The sequence below is a fragment of the Mesoplodon densirostris genome, chromosome 6, assembly GCF_025265405.1.
Source record: "Mesoplodon densirostris isolate mMesDen1 chromosome 6, mMesDen1 primary haplotype, whole genome shotgun sequence".
Classification (NCBI taxonomy): Eukaryota; Metazoa; Chordata; class Mammalia; order Artiodactyla; family Ziphiidae; genus Mesoplodon; species Mesoplodon densirostris.
This window is the reverse complement of record NC_082666.1, coordinates 21,667,397-21,689,095: the sequence shown is the minus strand read 5'-3', so window position 1 is coordinate 21,689,095 and position 21,699 is coordinate 21,667,397. Positions and strand designations below refer to the sequence as shown.

Genomic DNA, 21,699 nt, shown 5'->3' with positions numbered 1-21,699 from the left:
CCAAGTATTCCAAGTTTTGAAGGGTGACTAGGAATTTGCTTGATGAAGAGGGGGTGAGGGAAAGCATTTTAGGATATGAGAACAGCATGCTTGACCACATGAAGACCAGAAATAGCATGACTGGAGTGAATGCAGATGGGGGAGAAGAAGAAAACAAGACTAGAGAGGGCCTAATGATAATATGTTCAAGTTTTACCTTGATCCTGAAGGCGTGCAAAATTCTTAAAGGGTGCTAAGCTGGGGCTTGACATGATAAAGTTTGCAGTTCAGAAAGATAACTCTGGAAATGGTACTGGTGATACTTTAGATAGGGGAAAACCAGGAAGATGAGAGGGGAGATTCTATGTAGTAATCCAGGTCAGAGATGATCAAAGTCTAAACGAGGACAATGGTAGTAGTAATGGAGGGAACTGAAAACAGGACATGATGAAGATGCTGAATTTACATTACTTGATGACTTATTAGACATCAGACTATATAGGAAGAGTATTGTATGATTCCCATCATTCTGCTTTGGGTGAATGGGATGATGGTAGTGACATCCTGGGGTGAAATTTTGGGGGAAAATGTTTAATACAGGTTGGTGAGTTTCCTGAGATTCAACGAAGTGAAGGGTCTTAGAGTCAGTTTAATAAATGGATCTGGATCTCAGAAGAGAGATCTAGGATAGAGAGAGAGTTGAGAATCTTCTTTCTATTGGTAAATAAAGTCATGAGATTAGAAGTCGTCACTCAGGAAAAGTGTACAAAGAAAAATGAGCAGAGAACCTAGGGCTGAGCTTTGGGAACTAATATTTAAGGTGTGCAAAGAGGATAGAGCTATACGGTTAAAAGATGTGAAGGGCCTCCCTGGTGGCGCAAGTGGTTGAGAGTCCGCCTGCCGATGCAGGGGATACGGGTTCGTGCCCCGGTCTGGGAGGATCCCATATGCCGCGGAGCGGCTGGGCCCGTGAGCCATGGCCGCTGAGCCTGCGCGTCCGGAGCCTGTGCTCCGCAACGGGGGAGGCCACAACAGTGAGAGGCCCGCATACCGCAAAAAAAAAAAAAAAAAAAAAAAAGATGTGGTCATACTGAGGCCAAGATAGAGTTTAGCAGCAGGGGGAAAAACTGGAATGGAAGTGAAAACGTAGTTGTGGTGGGGAGGGAAATATTGGTCTCATTCAAAAGGGGTCTATAGACCAATGATATTGCTTGGCCTAAGTTATTATCACTGGGGCCCCAACAGACAATACAAATCTCTCTACTCCAAAATCAGCAATTTATTACTTATCTATAAACTTGTTAGAAGCAATTTCCCAAGTACATACAATTTCTTCTCAAAATAATTTTATGGAATGAACACAAATATTCACCAATTATGGCTTATGTCCCTCAAGAAAAGATTTTTAAAAATCCCCTGCAGTCTCCCCCTCCCAGTTCTGAGGCCTGAAAAGGTATCAGTTCTTGGGTCACAGGGGTCAAAGAGGAGAGAAGGTGGCAAAATCTTGAGCTGTCCTATCAAGGCAGGAACCACCTCCATCCTTTCTTTGGTCCAGAAACTCTCCTTTAGCTTCTTATGACCAACTTTTCATAGCTGCCTCTTCCTTTTGCTACCCAGGCCCTGAATCCCTCAGATAAACCTGAGAAGGGTGCCTGGGTGAACATGTTTGTGGGGAGCCCTGGCAAAATTTATGGTTGCTCTGGGTATGGGAAATAGGGCCCAAACTAAGATTCTTAGGTCCTATTTCCTTTTCCCTTCCCCACATTCCCCCTCTTCACCCATTATTTCCACATTTGCTTGTATGGATTAAAACTTGGAAGGGCTGGTAGAGGGAGGCCTGACGTCGCTTTTTCTTGAAATGCTGTAACTCTGACAGATGTCTGGGGGCCCTTTACCTTTCCTTGCCTTACCTGGGCATAGCCTTCTAGGGAATGAAGAGTCTGAGCCCCTGGAGTGGGAGTGGAAGAACAGTTTTATGCTTGTTTCAGGGACTCTAATCTCTCCTTATTAAGTTGTGTGAATACAAGGGAGGAAGAGCAATGGCTGACTCCTTTAGGGCTTCTGTAAAGGCCTCTACTTTTTAAAAGGAAAGCTGTTTTTCTTGGGCATTTTGGCCCTCATTGTCTTGCCGGAAGTGATGAGGGCCCCAAAGCCCTGTTTATGGGAGAACGCATAGGCAGAACGTCGAGAGCTTGAATGTTTCAGTTTGGCCCGGATTGGGTGTGGCAGTGGATGTCTCATGCAATGATGAATTCTGTCAATAATCTAAAGCCAAAGCATGGGGGACAGGGTTTTTATCCACAGAGGCAAAGGCAAAGAGGGTCATGAATTATATCTGGGTAGATTCCCTGTTCCACTCACCTTGTCCACACTGATGGGCCAGAATAGTGGTTTGAGAAATTGGTACCCAATCACAGGCAACATACAGAGGACCACGCTGAGGACAATACTCAGCCACGTTTGCGGCAGGTTCAGAGTGTTCCTGGCCACACCTGTAAACAATGAGCCAGAAGGGAAAGGCAGAACCAGAGCCTAGAGGAAGGGGGCTGTCAGCCAGAACTTAGGTCTATCTCTTCAGTCCAAAGAAAGAAGTTATTGATTTGGAGACAGTTAGTCTCCTGAGAAACAATATAAATGTGAAAGGATTGCACTGAGGTTAGGTCCTTGGTGCAGCCAAAGTCACTGTGAATTCACATGCCTTTGTCTCCCTCTAAAGGCCGGGCAGGGCAGGAGAGGTGGGAGTAGGTTATAGGAATCCTAGAGCATTGGCCTGGACACAAAAATGGGATAGAGGGTTTTGGAAGGGAAAAATGAGTGGCTTGACAAGAGGTAGGAGCCAGCTACATCTACACATCTACTGTGTCTGTATTTTGTCCTCATCAGAGTGGAGATGAGAGAGGGAAATTAATGTGGGAGATAAGAAGGCAGTATGCCACAGGAGAAAGGACATTGGACTGGGAACCAGGAGACCTAGATTTGAGTCATTTTTTAAAAACCTCCAGTCTCTAAAATGGTGTAATAATCCTTGCCCTGTCTATCTCACAGTATGCTTGTAGAGACCAAATTAGGTAAGAAACTTAAAAATATCTTAGAGACTCTAATGAGGTAAAATATTTCACCTAGCTAGATTCTGAGTCCTTTTAGGGCTGAGACCATGTCATAAGCATATATATATATATATATATATATATATATATATATATATATATATATACCCACAGAGCCTAACACATAGTAATAGCTGCTCAGTAAACATTTATTAAACAAATGTACTTGGTTCACACTACCACCCCCAGCCCCAGCCCTTTGCCACAGACTGGGCAGAATCTTACCTAGGAACTGGAAGATGTTGGGGAACATTAGGCACAAGCCATCACTGTACAGGAAGAATAAGATGCAAAAGTAGAAACCCAGGCTACCCCAGGTGAAGATGTGGCTTATCATTGTCCAGTAGGTTGTCTCCAGGGCAATCTGAAAAGCACCCTCTTATGTTCATTAGTCTACAACCTGGGAACTGTCAGCCACCTCCCTTCTCCAGTTTTGTAAAGGAGGATGCACCTTTCCCACCTTCCCTCCCTCCTTCCCTTCCTCTCTTCCAGACAGGCTCCCCACCCAATCCCCTTACCCCACCACTGGCCACACCTTCACTGTGACCACACAGAGCAAGGAAGTCTGCACTATCACGGAGAAGGACTGGTAGTCGGAGATTTCCTTCCCATCACTGCGCACTGAATTGTAAACGGTCCCCATAGGGATAAAGAACAGCACTAAGGAACTGTAGATCCCATGCATCAAACACTTCACAAATTCCTTCCTGTTGAAATAGAGGTTGTGCTGGCCTGGCTCATACAGCTCTGGGAAACGTAGGCTCCATGTTTCATTCACATCCTGGAAGCACCAGAGGATAAGAAGGAAGGCTCAGGGTCTCTCCATAGAAGATCCCATCTCTAACAGAGTAGAGGCTTCTCCCCTTACTGAGTCTGCTGTTAGGCTGCCTAGGAGCTTTCTCATAGATTACTTGAGAAGTGGAACCAGAGAACAGAGCATGACCACAGACCCTTCCTAAAGTCCTACTCTCCAGGCAAGGATATATGTGGTGGAAGAAAGCTACAAGGGCAAGATGCGGAGTTAAGAAAGGGGGCAATTAGGATTGGGAATAGCTGAAGGGAGGACTGGAGCTTGGGATGGGGAAGGCAATTGGGACATGAGTCCCCAGTTTTAAGTGTTCCTTTAGTTGAGTATCCTTTGTGTCAAAAGCCAGTTGGAAGAAAGTGGGAAGCCAATGGGGACAAGTTAGTCCCTTAGAGGTATCTGTGTTCTGTGTTGCTCCTCCCATTCCCATAGCTACTGGGAATTCAGGTGAGGGAATTCTCTGTGTGAATGACATTGGATCATCTTCATCTGCTAAATCCAAAACTTTGGATAACAAAGCTGGAGGCTTGTTTTGAGAGGTTGTGGATCCCTAGAATTAGACCATTGAAGCTGGATAGGACTGTTGAATGACATAATTCACCCCTCTTGTTGCTCTGAGGCTGGCAGCTACTTCACGGAGAATTTCCCTTCCTACCCCGATGGAGACCAGGAACCATGATGCCATGATGTCTTCTTTCAGCTACCTTATTCCTCTTTGGAGGCCCCTTTTCTATTCCCTGTGCCCAGGACTGGAGATTGGGTAGAAGAGGAGGGAGAGGTAGGGCACCAGGACCCTCAATGCCCAGGGAATTTCTGAGAGGGCTAAATGGTATCCCCTAGGCTGACTCCCTATGATTCAAGGTATCATACCCATACTCCCATGTTTGGCCTTCAGGATTCCCACCTAGGCCTCCCTGAATTGGCTTATCTCATTATCTCTCTATGGATCGCTCCTTTCTTGAAGCCCCTTGCTTTACCTAGTCCTGCACCAATAACTCTATTTCCTTTCACTTTTGTACACACTCAATTTACTATACAGCACAATTTCGGTGTTTCTCTCTACAAAGATAAAATTCACACAGGAAAACTTGGATTTCTACAACTGATGTTTATTCTCTGTGGCAGAGGATTCTTTACTTTATCCAATGATACCTCTCTAGGTGATCAGCTCCCTCTCTTGCTCTATAAATTATTCCATTTACATTTGACTTTGTAGAGCTTGGCTACTGCTGTCCTCCTCACTCCTGGGAATACTCTTCAAGGGCCCAGGGGCTTCAGCCCTAAGAGGCTTGCTGCTGGTCTTACCTGGTCAAACAGACTCAAGCCCAGGACAGGGAGGGAGGTGTAGACCAGGTTGTAGAAAGTGATAAACCAGGTATCATAAACTGTCTGGAAGAATACCAAGGAGATTTCTTAGATTCTTCTCTTCTCCAAAGTCTCAGCTCCACCTCCCAGGTCCAAGAGAAGCCCTTCTGCCCTCCACCTACCCATCACCATACTAACCTAGAGCAGGATTTGGATTTCCGAAATCTGACTGAGAAGGCTGACCCCAGACTCTGTTTGGTCCCTGGGTCCCAGGCTGGGGTAAGCCCACATCCAACTTGTTTGTGGCCAACCTGACAAGGCTGATTTAGACCAACCCCACCATGCCCTGTACTGCTCCTCCCTACACAGAAAGGACCCAGAGTGGCTGCTAGGGAATGCTAGGTGTACCCCTGCACTCCCAGGCATGTAAGCCTCTGGGTTCTTTATCTGTTTTATGGCATTCAGTAGTTTCTATAACCCTGGACATTTTCTAACACTGGCAAGCAGAATAGACCCAATGACCCTTCCCCAGCTGGGTGCTTCATTCTGGGCCTAGAGAGGGCTCCTTTCTTTACTAACCACAAGAGGTCAGCAGTAACACATACATACACATACACCCCCCACAAACCAGACTGGCTTTGTTAGACACTAGGGGTAGACAAGCCTACTATTGTCTGCTGACTGGTCTGTTTCCCGTGGAGCCCAAGGTAACAAAGGTAGTAGGGATCTCCCAAGATAACCATTCCTGAGGTTGTTTCTCTTTGGGAATCCTTGAGAGACTCCTGAAAAACTTCTCATAGGAAAAGGAACTTCCCGTAGAACATCAACATCCAAGTGTCACCTCTCCCCCCTTCTGTGGGGGAGACTTCATATTCATTAGAGCAAAAATAGGGTGTGTTTGGCAGTGTGGTATGTCTGGGTGAGGAAGGAGAAGTAAAGGGAAGCTGTGTTTCCAAGTATGGCTACAGGTAAATGCCAGAACCAGCCTGTCTGGCAAGACCCAAAGGCCCCTTGAGACTTAGCCTGTTCCATAAAGATTACTCTGGACCCTAAAAACCCTCCCAGATCCAGGAATCTCACCCCCACCCCTATTACATATGTTTGGAAATTCTAGGTCTCTGTGTCATGGAAAAGATGAAAATATCTCATGGGAGAGTTCTGTTGGTAGGAGTCAAGGCCAAGTCAGAGCCAGGACAGAAAAGTTAGTGTTTAGAAATCTAAGGTTAAGTGTAGGGTTAGGAGATGGGATCATAATGGGTGAGGAGTTTAATGGATAGATGGCACAGGTCTCTAGAGGAGAAAAGGGGTCTGAACTGGTTGAAGTGGGGGGTGATTAGAGAAGACCCAGTTGACGAGAGTGGGGAGTGCCACTTGACCTCCTACCTGTGCAGAAAACCCGCTGTAGAAGGCATACCAGAAGTGCACCAGAGTGAAGGCAAAGTTTTTGTAAAAGAAGTAGCTGAGAAACTTGCACATGCGATTGTAGGACCAGCGGCCATGGACCAAGAGTAGACGCTGAAGATAGCGGAACTGGGAGAAGGCGTAGTCGCTGTTGAGCATGGCCTGTGTTCCCTCCTGGCCACTGATGCCGACTCCAATGTGGGCAGCTGCAAAGAAACCCCAGAAACTTCTCAGCCACAGAGCTTGTCTTCTGGGCTCCCAGCCTGGGAAGTGTAAAAGGAAGGCTGAGATCATGTTGCATAAGCCCCTTATTTTACATTTGAAAAACACTGGTAGGCCCAGCTCAAGGTGGCACTTACTTATGGAGTCTTTTCTCCTTAGTGGATTGCCTGTCCCCCACAAGTCAGACAACAACTCCTTCATCTGCACTTTGTTTTGGATGCTGCCACTCAAGAACGCCACATACAGCAAGTACTAGAAAACTGTCCCTGATGGTCTTGCACCTACTATAGCCATCTGGGCTCTTCCCTACTGCCCAGATGCTGAGGTAAAACTTTCTTGTTCTCTCTCGAAGCCACTTAAATCAATTAAAGATGCAGGATGAATGTCAACCTAACATAGTTTTTAATTACCTAAGTTTATCTAAGGAGCTAAAATCCAACTGTTGGGAGGAATACGTGATATACATACTTTGTTAGTAAGAAATGAGTTCTTCAGGAAGCTTAAGGTGACTTTTTCTGGATAAAGCAAGGATTATGCTTGATGGAAGGTAAGACAAGTTTCTAAAAGTTTTAATCAGTCTGTTGTAATATAGGCCAAATTCTTTGATCTTCTGGTATATACCTATTACATTGCTTAACAGAATAACTGAAACCTTTAAGGCTCTAAAAGCCAATGAAGTTCTAGAAAGTGGGGAAAAGAGCAAGAACACTTCCTAGTATTGAAGCCGAGGCTGGAATATCTGCTGGTGTTTCCAGTATGGGGAGAGAGGTTGGACTAGAGGACCCCTAGATGTTATCCATATCTCACAGAACCACAAGTTGCTGGAGGCTAACAACATTCAGCTGAAATTAGCACCAGTTTCAGCCATTTGCTTCTGTTGGTCCGAAGCATCAGTAAGTTTGCTATTCTTCTCCAGCCAGGGGAGTCAGGGCAAGCTCTTGGGAATATTGCCTCAGAGAGGAAAAGATCCCTGCATCAGGCTGCACAGCTAATTCCCTGGTTGGGCAGCCCTGTAGTCTGTCTAACATTGCTCAGCCCTACAGCCTTCAAAAAAGGAACAGACCACGACTCCTGCCCAGGGGTCCTTTCTGTGGGCTTTGATGCCATCTCAGAAAGATGGTGTAGTAGTTGCACAGCCTGTTGTTCTGTGAATATGCACACGTGCTCTTATTGGACCCATGGGTATGTGAGTGTGTGTGTTACGTACATGAATCTGAATGTGTGTGCATGACTGTGGATGTGGGCTGATGTAATGATGTGTAAACAAGTGGGAACTGAGGTGTAGAGGAACATGAATGAAGCTGCAAAACACTATAAATGTACAACACATATGATCTTCAGGAGAGTGAGCCAGCAACCCAGTGCCACCCAGATCAGTTTTGCCCATGGAAGAAGGAAAGAGCAAGCCCGTGGCTGGGCACTACAGCCCCCCGACCCCTCACATGCCTTTGATCATGCTGACGTCATTGGCCCCATCCCCGATGGCCAGTGTCACCGCCTTCTTGTACCTCTTCACCAGCTCTACCACCTGGGCCTTCTGAAGGGGTGTCATCCGGCAGCAGACCACTCCCTTGCACATGCACGCCGTTCGCAGCAGTTCCAACTCCAGGTTCCCTTCTAAAGCGTGGGCCTGCAGCACCAGGACACACCCACATTCCAGGCTGCCCCAAAAGACTCTTGGGGCAGAACCTTCCTGGGCCCTCTCCTTCCCCTCCATACTCCCCTGTCAGGCAGAGCCACTCCCCAGGTGCTCCACTCCCAAGGGCAGCCAAGCCCCCCAGTCAGTTCTAGGCATCCTGACCCAGCCTCCAGTGGAAAACCAGTGAGGGTCTCTCACTGGGTCAAATCAGTGGACTGGGTTATAAGGCCAAGTGATTTTTTGGAGGACCTGGTTCTGCTCACTTCCCCCCTTCCCATATGTGATGGGCCACATCAGTAGTGAAGAATTTGGATAAGAAAGGACTATGCTCTTGGCTTCTCTTTCTTTGTTATTCCTGCCTAAAGAAGGCTGGGGAAAGGTGTCTGACAGGCAAGGGCACCTGAAGGAAGGGGGAATAGGGTAACTCATGGAATAGCAAAAGGATCTTGAAATTTCCCTGAAGTGGGTTGGACCTAGGAAAAAAGTTCCTTGGAAGAAGAGAACAGAGTTGTAGGTCTGTGTTGCCCACCAGACTGTAGCCATTGATGATCAAGCCGTAGTTGCCATTGGGCATCTCCTCGGGTATTTTGAAGGGCATTCGGGGATTTGTGGTGAGGTAACTGTTTACTGGGTCTGATTCCAGTAGAGACTCAGGTTTCATCTTTTCCCTTGCTGACCTGAAAGCCAAGAGTAATGGTTAGTGTCTGACCTGAAGCCCCAGAGCTAAGGAAGGAAAATGTGTCCCAAAGTGAAAGTGAGCAACGTGGATAGAGAGCCTCTGCAGAGCACCTCCCAGGGCCTCATACTCAACTGCCTTCTGAGACCTGCCACTGCCTTAGGTCCCAGACCATCTACATACAACACTTCTCCACCTCCACACTCCAACTCCTTGAGCCCTAATGCTTCTTCACAAAATTCTCTCGAATATTTTAGTTTTTTTTGTTTTTCCCTCCCCCATTTCTTCTCTGTTCCTTCTGGTAATGTAGGAGCCATACTGGGTGAAGTGATGGGTGGGAAGTCTTGGTTCCAGGGACAGGCTGTGGCAGCTCTCCCATCGTACCTGAGTTCTATTTTTTTTTTGCGGTACGCGGGCCTCTCACTGCTGTGGCCTCTCCCGTTGCAGAGCACAGGCTCCGAACGCGCAGGCTCAGCGGCCCTGGCTCACAGGCCCAGCCGCTCTGCGGCATGTGGGATCTTCCCGGACTGGGGCACGAACCCGTGTCCCCTGCACCGGCAGGCGGACTCCCAACCACTGCGCCACCAGGGAAGCCCCGTACCTGAGTTCTTGCCGAACAGTCTCATCATCCTTGCCTTCCATGATAAACATCCCATCCATTTCATCCTCAAATATGTTACAGGCATAGGCAATGTTCACAGCAGTCTCTGCAGGGCAAGGGGGAACACAGGTCGCATTTTGGCTGGAACAGGGTCTTTACAGTGTACAGGTACAAAGGCACTAAACAGTGGCCTGCAGAGCCCATATGTCCATATTTGCCATGGATGCAGTCAAAGTGTGTTTTTCGTGAGCCAGTGGAGACTATATTCAAACATCCAGGGGAAAATGTCTACCTGGTACAGACTTGCAAGTTATTTATCAATAACTAGGATCATTCTGGCTTAGCTTTCTCTACAAAGCCTTCCCTTATTTCTTAAAGCAATTCCTGTCTGTATTCACTTCTCCCGGCAATCTGGGTATATTTCCTTGAACAGCACTGTGCCTGTTTCTATGCTACATTTTATGGGGGACTGAGATATGTTTAGGTTGTAGTCTTTCCTTTGCATCAAGAAATCTGGAATTTGGAATAAAGTCATACTAAGGAAAACAATTTTTTTAAATTAAGTCCTGAACCTTGGCTACAAGTGGTATCAAAATTCAGAGGAGAGATTGCAATTGTCTTAGAAAGTTTCTTATAGCAAGGCCTTAAAGGATGAGTAAGATTTGTTTAGGGGGAAAAAGAATTTCAAATGGGGAAACAATCCAAACAGAGGGCATAGAATAGGAATTGGTTCGGGACATAATGAAGATATGGTCACATTACGATGGAGATAAGTATGTGTAGGTAGCAACAAATTATCAAGGTCTTGAAGTCCAGACAGTGGAGTCCGACTTTACCATGTGAAGTTGCTGTAGGTACCTGAGTAGAGGAGTAACGTCACAAAAGCAGTATTTTAGGAAGGTTAAACTGATGGTTGTATGTAGGCTATATTGAAATTAATAAGGTCAAGAGACAGATCAGTTCAGAAGTTTTTTTTTTTTTTTTTTTTTTTTTTTTTGCAGTACGCGGGCCTCTCACTGCTGTGGTCTCTCCCGTTGCGGAGCACAGGCTCCGGACGCGCAGGCTCAGCGGCCATGGCTCACGGGCCCAGCCGCTCCACGGCATGTGGGATCCTCCCAGATCGGGGCACGAACCCTTGTCCCCTGCATCGGCAGGCGGACTCTCAACCACTGCACCACCAGGGAAGCCCAGTTCAGAAGTTTTTGCAGAAGTACAGCCAACAGGGGACAAAGGCTAAACTAGGGTGGTGGCATAGTTAAGAGGATTTTCAGAAGAATTAGTGGAACATGGTAAGAGAGTAAATCTTTGGGACAACAGAGAGGGTATAGTCAAAGACAACCCTAGAAGTTTTTAGCTTGTGAGTTCCTGGATGACAGAGGCCATGTCTGACTGATTCATCTCTGTGTTCTCCATGCCTAATACAGTATCTGGCATAAAGTACTATATATGCTTAGCAAATTATATGCAAGACTGGGAGTGAAGGTGTCCTCTAAGGACTTGACCTAGGTTATAAGGTATTTGTCAAATAAATGGCTAAGAAAAAAAGGAAATGAAAAAGAAAAACAAGAAATGGCTAAGGTGGACAGGGAAGAGGATTGGTCAGGCAAGGAGCTCCCCTTTACCTTGCTTATCTCCAGTTAAAACCCAGATTTTAATTTTGGCTTTGTTCAGGGTGATGATCGTCTCAGGTACTCCATCCTGCAGCTTGTCGTCTATGGCTGTGGCCCCTAACAGCTTTGAACAGAAATATCAGTGAGTGAGGCAAAGGAAGAGGCTCATTGCATTCAGTGGTACCCAACTCGACTGGCACCTTAGCATCCTCTTTAGTAAGCTGGCTCTGTCCTGGCACGAGGACCCCAATGGTATAAAACTCACTACACTCTGCCCCTCAACAGACAGCTTTTCAACCACACACTGAAATCAAATTTAGAAACATAGAATATAAGGAACCAAAGAGGGAAAAGACTTGCCCAAGTCGTACGTGAAGCTTTGTGCCACTTCTAAATCCTCTGTTTCTCAACATACTCTCACTTCTCCCTTGCTTCATAGCACGTTTCCTGGCTTTGGTCTCCAAAAGCAGTGGGTCCCAGACAATGGATCCCCAAATCCAACTCCAGTTTTTCTTTCAACTCTAAAAGGGCTTGGGTGAACTCCATTTGTTTGTACCTACTGAGGGCCTCTAAGGTTTTCAAGTCCTTTCCCACACTCCATTGAAAGTATGTTGGTCCAACACCATGCCGTCTCTCAGTGATACCCTAATAGTACCAACTGACCACAGGGATGGGCAGCATTGGGTCTGAGGAACTGACAGCCGGACAAACTACTGACTGATTTCTGCTAGGCCTCTAAAAGGACAGACTAGAAATACTAACCATAGAACTGACTATGGAAGGAGATTTGTGACCTTTGGGATCTCTAAATTTTCCCATTTGGTATCAGCAATTTCTCTCTTTATAGCAGAGCCTGTATCAATCTGGTCAAATATTTTGGGGTCATCCTTAACTTCTTTTATCATATTCTATAATCTAAACCATCAGCAAATTCTGTTTGTGCTACTTTTAAAAGTGTACAGAATTTGACCGTTTCTCACCACTTCCACTACTTCTATTTGGTCCAAGCCATTATCATTTCTCACCTGTACTATTACAACTACTTTCTTTCTTTCTTTCTTTTTTTATTGGGGTATAGTTTTTTTTACAGTGTTGTGCTAGTTTCTACTGTACAGCGAAGTGGAGTTCCCTGTGCTATACAGCAGATTCCCATTAGTTATCGATTTTATTCATATTAGTGTAAATAGGTCAATCCCAATCTCCCAGTTCATTCCACCCCCCCTTCCCCCGCCTTGGTGTCCATACGTTTGTTCTCTACCTCTGTGTCTCTATTTCTGCCTTGCAAACCGGAAAAGCAACTACTTTCTAATTGGTCTCCCTGGGTCTGCATTTGCTTCCCTACAGTATAATCTCAACATGGCAGCCAGACTGATCACTTTAAAAGCTATCACATCACTTCTCTGGTTGAACTCCTCAACTGTTTTCCATGTCTCACTATAAGTCTTTATACAGGCTTGTCAAGACCCCTTACTGCTTTTCTGTTTTATGTCCTTTTATTGTCTCCTCCTCACTTACACTGTACCAGCCACATGAGCTGCCTTACTGTTCTACTAACAAATTAGGTCTGCTCCTGTTTCAGGGTCCTTGTTCTTGCTATTCCTTCTTTCTGGAAAACTGATTCCCCAGAGATCTGCTTGGTTTGCCACCTTCTTCAGGTCTCTGCTCAGATGTCTCCTTCATAGTGAAGACTAAGCACCCTATTTAAAATAGCAATTATACTCTACCCTCTACAACACACACACATATGCTGATACTCCCTACCTTTCTTCCTGGCTTTATTTTCTTCCATAGACTGTCATCACCTAACATACTGTATATATATTACTTTTTTGTCTGTTTTGCCTACTACTACTACATACTCAGGGCTTAAAACAGCACCTGGCACATAGGAGGCACTTAATAAATATGTTGAATGAATGAGTGAACATTATTGTCTTGATTATTACATCAGTTAGTTCTGGATCATCTAATTTGCACATTATTCAGACCCTGATTTCTTCCAGATTTCTTAGCTTCTGTGGACAGCTTTGGGATAAGAAACACTACCAGAAAGATGAAATTTACAACAAGTACATTCTTTCCTTATTTATGGATTTCAAAGATCCAAGATATCCTGAATCAGCTTGGATTCCAGTATCTAGTATCCAGAGAGAGCCTGAACCTATGATTTGCTGGAAGCCATTCTCAGAGCCCTTGCTCAGTCTCCCGACTGCTCCCCCGCCCCCAATCCTGCCTCCAATCTGTCCCTGGCTTCCTCACACTAACCATCAGGTCTTTTTCGATCTCTTCACAGACCCTTGATATTTTATCTTCCCGATTCTCCAAAGACAGATAGGCTTCACTGTGCTTCCTGCTCCAGTCCTGGAAGAATGCATCGTCCAATTCTCGGTAGGCCACCATGAGGGTGCGAAGGCCGTCACTGGCAAAATCCTGGAAGACATGTGTGTGCACTTGGGCTGGGTTAGGGCTGAGTTAAGGAATGACAGACTAACCCCACAGGCTCCATCTGCCTGCAAGATAGGGTTTGTTGGTTAGTATTACAGGGCTAGTACCTAGCCTAACCAGAAAGCACCCGTTGAGTTTTCTTAGTCAAACGTCCTAAGGATGGCGCCAGCATGGCTGGGGATAAAGGCTGAGAGTACTTCTGAGAGACAGAAGATTCTAACTTCCACTTGTGGTCAGGTAATTTGCTGTGTGACCCTCATAAAGAATGATGCCTTCTAGATTTATTTCTTGTAAAATTGGGATAATAATTCACCCTCTAAAGAGAAGACAATGATGTCTATAATATGAGAAAGAAGACAGTAATAAAGTAAAAAGGAATTCTTATAACAAATAATCAAGGGTGTTACTGTTTTTTTACAGGCTTACATTTATTTATTTTCATCTCTCCCTGCCTTCCTTCATCAAGTATTCAATGGGCATCTCAAATAGCAAATTTGTGTATTTGTCTACAGCTGGTTGGCTCAGTTAATTAGTCATAGCCAGCAGTGTTAATGAGGCCACTGCTGAAATGCTCTCTGGGTGCGTTAGCATCTTTTGCTCTTTGGCCACCAATATATCCTAACCACGCATAGCTAACTATCTTACGGAAGTATACTCTTGGTTATAAGGAAAGCTAGGTGAGAGTGTGGGTAGTTTAGGGCACAATTCATATTTAACTGAAGGAGGGTTAGAAGCAGATTTTGTGTGTTGAGAATTGCACATGAATAACAATTCTACATAATCATTGTTTTTTTTTTTTTGCTCCTGCACCATGCGTGGCACATGGGACCTTAGCCCCCCGGCCAGGGATCAAACACGTGCCCTCTGCAGTGAAGGTGAAATCTTAACCACTGGACTGCCAGGGATGTCCCCATAATAACTTAATAGTGAGCTTCAAAATAATTCACTTTGGCATTATAAGAGCAAAGAGAAACAGAATTTATCATCTTGATATTTTGTTCTTAGTTCTCTGTGTAACTCCTGAGTACTTCATGTTAGCTGTCAGGTAAAATTAATATAAGGCAGTATCTACAGAGAATGCTATCTCTTAAACCTCTGTACTGTTGGCAGGTGAAGCCATAAAAAAGAAGGCTGAGAGAAGATCTCAAGAGACTTCTTAAGAAGGAAATATCTCCATACTGTTTTCCATAGTGGTTGTACCAGTTTATATTCCCACCAACAGTGTATGAGGGTTCCCTTTTCTCCACATCCTCTCCAACCTTTGTTATTTGTCTTTTTGATAATTAAAAATAGAATCACCGTATGATCCAGATCCAGCTATTCCACTTCTGGGTATTTATCCAAAGAATATGAAATCACTAATTCAAAAAGATACATGCACCCCTGTGTTCACTGCAGCATTATTTACAACAGCCAAGATATGGAAACAACTTAAATGTCCACTGATGAATGGAATACTACACAGCCACAAAAAGTAGAAATCTTGCCATTTGTGACTAGATGGATGGACCTTGAGGGTATTACGCTATGTGAAATAAATCAGATAAAGAAAGACCAAACACCAAATGATTTCACTTATATGTGGAATCTAACAAACAAATGAACAAACAAAACACAAACTCATAGATACAGAGAACAGATTGGTGGTTACTAGAGGTGAAAGGGGTTGGGAGGGTGGGTGAAATAGGTGAAGGGGGTCAATTGTATGGTGATGGGTGATAACTAGACAAAGTGGTGATCACTTTGAAGTGTATACAAAAATCAAATTATAATGGTGTACCCCCGAAACTTATATAATGTCATCTACCAATTTTACCTCAATAAATAAATAAATAAATAAATAAATAAATATATTCAGCAATTTAAAATATACATCAGCCATTTTATAAATTTATTTATTTTATTTTTGGCTGTGTTGGGTCTTTGTTTCTGTGCGAGGGCTTTCTCTAATTGCAGCGAGTTGGGGCCACTCTTTATCGCGGTGCGCGGGCCTCTCACTATCGCGGCCTCTCTTGCTGCGGAGCACAGCCTCCAGACGTGCAGGCTCAGTAGTTGTGGCTCACGGGCCCAGTTGCTCCGCGGCATGTGGGATCCTCCCAGACCAGGGCTCGAACCCGTGTCCCCTGCATTAGCAGGCAGATTCTCAACCACTGCGCCACCAGGGAAGTCCAACAGGCCCTATTCTGAAGCAAATTCTAGATGTGACCACAGGACCTCCCGAGCCAGGAATCATAGAATGAACTGTTCTGACTGTGGTAAGTGCTCCCACAACACAATCCTCATCATGCCCCTGGGATCCTGGGCCACCCAACTCCTTCACACAGAAGGTGGCAATGTGGTCAGTGAGAATCCCACAGGATGAGGTAGTTTTTAGTCTTCTATCAATTAAAGAGACACAGACACCAATCTACCCCATACTGAAACACACTGACATGGGGACATATATATGGACACACATCCAGATACACAGAGCCATCCACAGCTTCCCTCCCCTGCAACCTAAACACTTACATCTAAATGTTCCATGGTCACATCTCTGAGGGATCTACAGGATGGATGAAGTAGCTGACAGAGGATCGTGTCTGCACCCTTGCAGAATAACATTATGCGATCTTCAGGTGTCCTCACTAAGGATAAGCAAATTAAGCAAAGTAACCATATAGGTCCATTGTTACAAGAACTTGTCTGGGCCACTGAGAGATGGCAGGAGGCTGTTCCCATGACATTTGTTTCTGACACCTTTGGGGGCTAAGCACTCAATGAGTAGTCACACAGGATGAGTGATGTGGTGAGGGCTGGTGAGAATGAGAGAGGACCTTTTGGAACCAGTTTTTCCATGGGTTCAGTACCACCTATGGAAGACTCTGATACAGAATCACATTTAGGTTCTCAAGTCCAAGTTCCAGACCAAGGCCCACACCTAATAAGGACCAAGGAAGAAAAATGACTTTCTTCCTCTTCAGCCTGAGGCCCAAACTAACTGAGAGCAAGATAGTATTAATTTCCTCTATATTGTCTGCCCCCATTTCTTATTCCAAGTTCAGGCTTTATGGGTTTATTCTCTGTTCTTATCTTGGCTTTGAGGGTTCTGACAAGACACTACCCAGGACCACTAAATAAGGGCCCTAGCACATGGCAGTAAGCTCACATATGTGTATATGAGAAAATATAAAGGATTATGAGAGAGAAAGTGGGAATGGCTATGCATCTGTATTTGAGGCAGAGTGCCTGTGCAATGGCATGTGGGCAGGAGAAAACATTTGTGTGTAGATAGAGGAGAAAGTCAACGTGTGAATATATATGAAAGACAAATAAGGGGAGAGAGCCGACTAGGTGGGGCACCCACCAATAACAGACATCCTCTTGCGCACATTGTTGAAGTCCAAAATGGCCAGTAGTTGGTAGATTCTGGTTTCCCCCATTTCGACTACCGTGATTGTCTCAGACGTGCGGGAACGGAACACAAAGCCAAAGTTCCTGGCAGCAGTGACCAGGGCACCTTCATCTGGGGACTGAGCCTGGTAAGTCAGCTCACCTGGCAGGAGAGAAGAGAGCAGCCAGAGCCCATAGAGATGTGCAGATGAAGTCCACCCAGAAGTGAGATTGTCTTCCAAGTGGCTTACATAAAGATGGAGCCCAGGAGGGGACATCTTTCTTCAAAATTTCCACACAAGCCTGGCCCTAAAAGGCCAGATTGCATAGAACAGGTCAGTTTTTTCATTCTTTCCAATATTCTCAACTCATTTCACAGACCTGAGTTAGTATTACAGAAGTACATGGAACATGTGTACAAACAAACGAAACATAGGCAGTTGGCTTTCCAAATTTAGCGGGTAAAGATGGCTCAGGAGATTGTTAAAAATGAAGGTTCCTGGGCCCTACCCAAACTTACTGAATCCAGAATCACAAAATCTGGGAGGATGGCCCAGGAAATTGAATTTTAACAAATCTCCTGAGTGAGTCTCATGCATATGGTCCTACATAAAGTGCTCCTGCATAAGACTGGCCGCACTTTGATGAACACTGCTATAAGGTAATAAGATTGATAGTTTAGTAAACAATTAAAAAATATATATATATATAAATGAGTATTGTCACCTTTGAAACTCTCACCCTGGGAAGGTAAATGACTTACTCTGTTGAATCAATCTTTCAATCTGATATTACTCAAGACATTTCTGGAACTCCTCTTTTAGAATAATCCCCATAACCTGAGATATATTTTAGATTATTTATCTTTTGAAGGTTAATTTGATTTTTAAAAACAGTTATACATCATCAGAATCTTATACTTGTGAATAAGGTAGGTGGGGGAGTATAATTTTAAGTCAGACATAAGATGTGTCTATGGGATAATAAGATTACTTTCTTGTGTGTTTCCTACCTTGTCACTCAAGGCAGTAAACACAGACAAGTCCAAATATGCTTCAAGTAATACCAACTTGTTGGAATGTCAGACCCAGAGAGGCTTGTGGAAGGGTGGGAGCTCATGGGGCCAGAAGACATGAGATTTGGGTTCTTATCCCATTTATACCTTTCTTAGCTATAGGATTTTAGTCGTCACAATGTCTTTTTTTAAAAATTGGGGTATAGTTGCTTTACAATGTTGTGTTAGTTTCTGCTGCACAGCACTTAATTTCTTTTAGCTTCAGTTTCCTTTGCTATAAAACTAGGATCATTTTTCTTGTTCTGCAGAGGGCTGTTGTGAAGATTGTGGAAGGTAATATAAATGAAAGCAACTTGTAAAATTATAAAGTGATGTACAAATATAAGGTGTTACTCATGGTGGTATTATATTAAGACTACATTGACTTTAAAGGATGTGATTTACTTGGCTGCCTAAATTCTTGTTTGTTAAGGAAAAAAGTCTTAATTTAAAATCAGTAATTTCTCAAAAAGATTTTGATAAATTCATGGATGACATAGTCATATTTGGTTACTAAAGAAATTAGGGTATATGGGGATACCTTTAAATTGTGAAGCGACAAGAGGATGACTCAACTCATCCTTCAGGAAATCTTATCAGAGGTAGTGGGGTTGATCTTGGCAATAAATCAGATAAACTCTGTGACAGAATATTACAGAGTCTCAAGATCTGAAGCTCGCTAGATAGCACCAAGTTTGACCCCTATCCAATGAATGAATCTTCTTTAAGACCAAGACGTTGTTTTCTACTTGAATATATTCAGTGACTAGGAGCCCACTACTTATCTTGACTATCCATTCCATTGCTGGACAACTCTTCCTATTAGAAAGTTCTTTAGATTAAGCCATTACAAATGATATCAAACCATCCCCCCTCCAATCAGCCTAGACTCTATGACATATTCTCAGTCCATGAGGCCTCAAGCCCCTTCTCACCTTCTACTTTCTCTTCTGGTATCACGGTATGACACAATGAGAGTGATAGGAAAAACAAGTGTACCCAGCGATCTCCCCTTTTCACTGCTTCCACCAAAGTCTTGTCATAAAATGAAAACTTAGGATCAGCCAGTCTGTTGTAGGAGAAGTCGACCTTTTCTGTTTTCTGGAACACATAAGCCAGAACAAACAGCAGCTTGACACTTTATAGAAGGTCGACCTGGGGGCAATTTCTGGAATGTGATGAGAACTCTTAGGAGGATGGGAAAAGAAAAGCAAGATAAGTGAAAGAGACCCTGTGCTGGTTTCTAAGCCTCTGTAGCCCTGACCTGGTCCATCCATTCACTTGGAGAAGATCCATCACACAGGAGACAAACTAGCACTGCTTGGCAGACCCTTCTTGCCCTCTTCCTACTCCAGCTATCCTGAATGATTAGTGGCCATCTTCAGGCTCTATTTTTCCAAGTCCCAAATCCATGATAAATCAAACCTGAGGACATGAGAGAGTAACTTTTCCCTATTAGTAAATGGTTTCTGGAAAAAGTCTTGTCTCTGGCTGTCCTCTGCCTGATTTTGGGAACTGGGAAGGGAGCTAGGTACAATGACATCACTGTGTTGCACTATTCCTATTTTACCCCACAAGGGGGCTAGAGAGGAATATTGCAAGACAGAGGCAAGGCTGTATAACAAGGAAGCTTCAGTACAGACTTCTTGTTCACAGACTTAATTTTATACCATTTTGCATACCTGATTTATCATACCTGATTCCTTCCTGCCTCTAGTCCTCAAGGTTATTGACCCTGCCTCAATCTGTGGACCTAATATTAATATTCACTACCATTTTCCTGGCTAGGAGCTTGGCTCCTTTAGATGTTGACTAACGTTCTTCATGTCAGGTAGGCTGCTGGTAGGCACCTGGGGTAAACATTCTTTTCTGGCTCAATTTGGTCCTAAGACTCTCTTATGCTCACCCTGGAGTGCGGTGTTATGAACAGATTTCTCCAGCTCATATCAGAACTCTCAAGGATATTTCACCAGTTCATTGTACTTGTGGTGCTACCTGGGCTGGGCCCCAATGTGTCAAGTACAGACACAATTGCGCTGCTTGGTGCTATTTTGGGGAAACGGAAGTTTGTAGTGGGCTATACTGGCTCTTTTCTATAACCCATCTAGAGGGAGTTTTGTCATGATAGTGAGGAAGTATGGTCAGGTCCAGAGCCAAGTCCTAGACCTGGCCAACCACAGACTTGTGAGCTCTGGGAAATTTGTGGGTTTAGTAATTTAAGATAAATCATTATATAGCATCCTCTGAGACTTTTCTATAACTGGGCTCTTGTACTGGTACATTCTTTGAAACTTAGAAGCTGGTGAGTAATGTGAGAGAAGTTGGAGAGGTAGATATGAAGCAGATCCTGCATTACCACCTTGTATGCAATAGAGAATCATAACAATTTTCTGCTGAAATTCATATGATCATATAGTCCTCTGGTAGCAGCATGGAGAATATATTGGAAGTAGCAAGACGAAAAGCAAGGACACGAGTTAGGAAGCCATTCAGTAATTCACAACAGAAATGATAAAGTAGTGACAATAAATATTAAATTAAGGGTATGATTTGAAAATATAGAATTGTATGACATGGATATGACAAGTGAAAGAGAGAAACAGTTACGAATAATTTTATGTATTCTAATTGGGATAGATGGTAAGACCATTCACTGAGATAGGATACCCAGCAGGTAGAGATTTTTGACAGACTGGCGATACCTGAAGGACATAAAGGTAATAATGAAAGCAGGCATATATAGTTTTGAAGCTCAGGTAAGAGATCTGAGCTAGTTTCTAATCTCCCCTTCCAGACAAGTAATGTTTGAGAACACTGGACCTGGCTGGGTACAGGACTGAGGCAGGGCTAGCTTGGAGCTGCAGTACAGCATGATCTGAGGGGCAGTATTCATGAATTACTCTGCAATTGAAAGTTAAACACCCAGCTGAATAAGATAGTGGCAAATCCCAGTACTAGACAAAAGGATGGAAACTGGGGGTATCAGATGAGAAGTAACGAGTTCAGAATGGAGGGTAGAGGAGGCAACTGAGGAAACTCTTTGAGATCCTGTGACATAGCTATAGATAGTTTTTATAGGATATCTTTAGCTTTGGTCATGGATGGGGAGGGGGCTAAAAAGGTTCTTGGATATATGGATTTGGAGGTCATTAGTAAGCAGGCAGTAGTTAAAGTCAGCAAGAGCACGAGACTATAAAGATGGAAAAGAGGTACAATAATAGAGCTCTGGGGGAACATCAGTACCTATGGCCAAGAAGACGAGAAAAAACAATCATACAGGAAGAAAAAACAAGAAGAGATTTACTTAACAGAAGCCAAGGGACAAGAGAGCTTTAATAAAAAGTGGAGTTTTAAGTGTTAAAATCTGCAGAGAAATTGGGTAAGGACTTAAGAACAAGGTAGTCATTAGTGACCATGGCTAGTTTCAGTGGACATGATAGGACAGAGTCTAATTATATAGGGTAGAATGAGGAATGAATGAAA

The 21,699-nt window shown here is 44.1% G+C and overlaps 1 protein-coding gene across 1 annotated transcript in view; it reads right to left on the bottom strand.

Moving 5' to 3' along the window:
* Window positions 1-2,052: 2,052 nt before the first annotated feature.
* Window positions 2,053-21,699, bottom strand: part of LOC132491597 (phospholipid-transporting ATPase FetA-like) — a 73,426-nt gene continuing 53,779 nt past the window's right edge. Inside the window, exons 15-28 of the mRNA XM_060100460.1 lie at window positions 19,152-19,317; window positions 17,137-17,325; window positions 16,302-16,417; window positions 13,611-13,775; window positions 11,358-11,469; window positions 9,736-9,841; window positions 8,988-9,135; window positions 8,266-8,449; window positions 6,580-6,803; window positions 5,197-5,280; window positions 3,622-3,867; window positions 3,312-3,450; window positions 2,341-2,471; window positions 2,053-2,244 (exon numbers count right to left, since the gene is read on the bottom strand). Of these exons, the coding sequence (XP_059956443.1) occupies window positions 2,053-2,244; window positions 2,341-2,471; window positions 3,312-3,450; window positions 3,622-3,867; window positions 5,197-5,280; window positions 6,580-6,803; window positions 8,266-8,449; window positions 8,988-9,135; window positions 9,736-9,841; window positions 11,358-11,469; window positions 13,611-13,775; window positions 16,302-16,417; window positions 17,137-17,325; window positions 19,152-19,317 (2,202 nt within the window). The remainder of the gene's footprint in view (window positions 2,245-2,340; window positions 2,472-3,311; window positions 3,451-3,621; window positions 3,868-5,196; window positions 5,281-6,579; window positions 6,804-8,265; window positions 8,450-8,987; window positions 9,136-9,735; window positions 9,842-11,357; window positions 11,470-13,610; window positions 13,776-16,301; window positions 16,418-17,136; window positions 17,326-19,151; window positions 19,318-21,699) is intronic.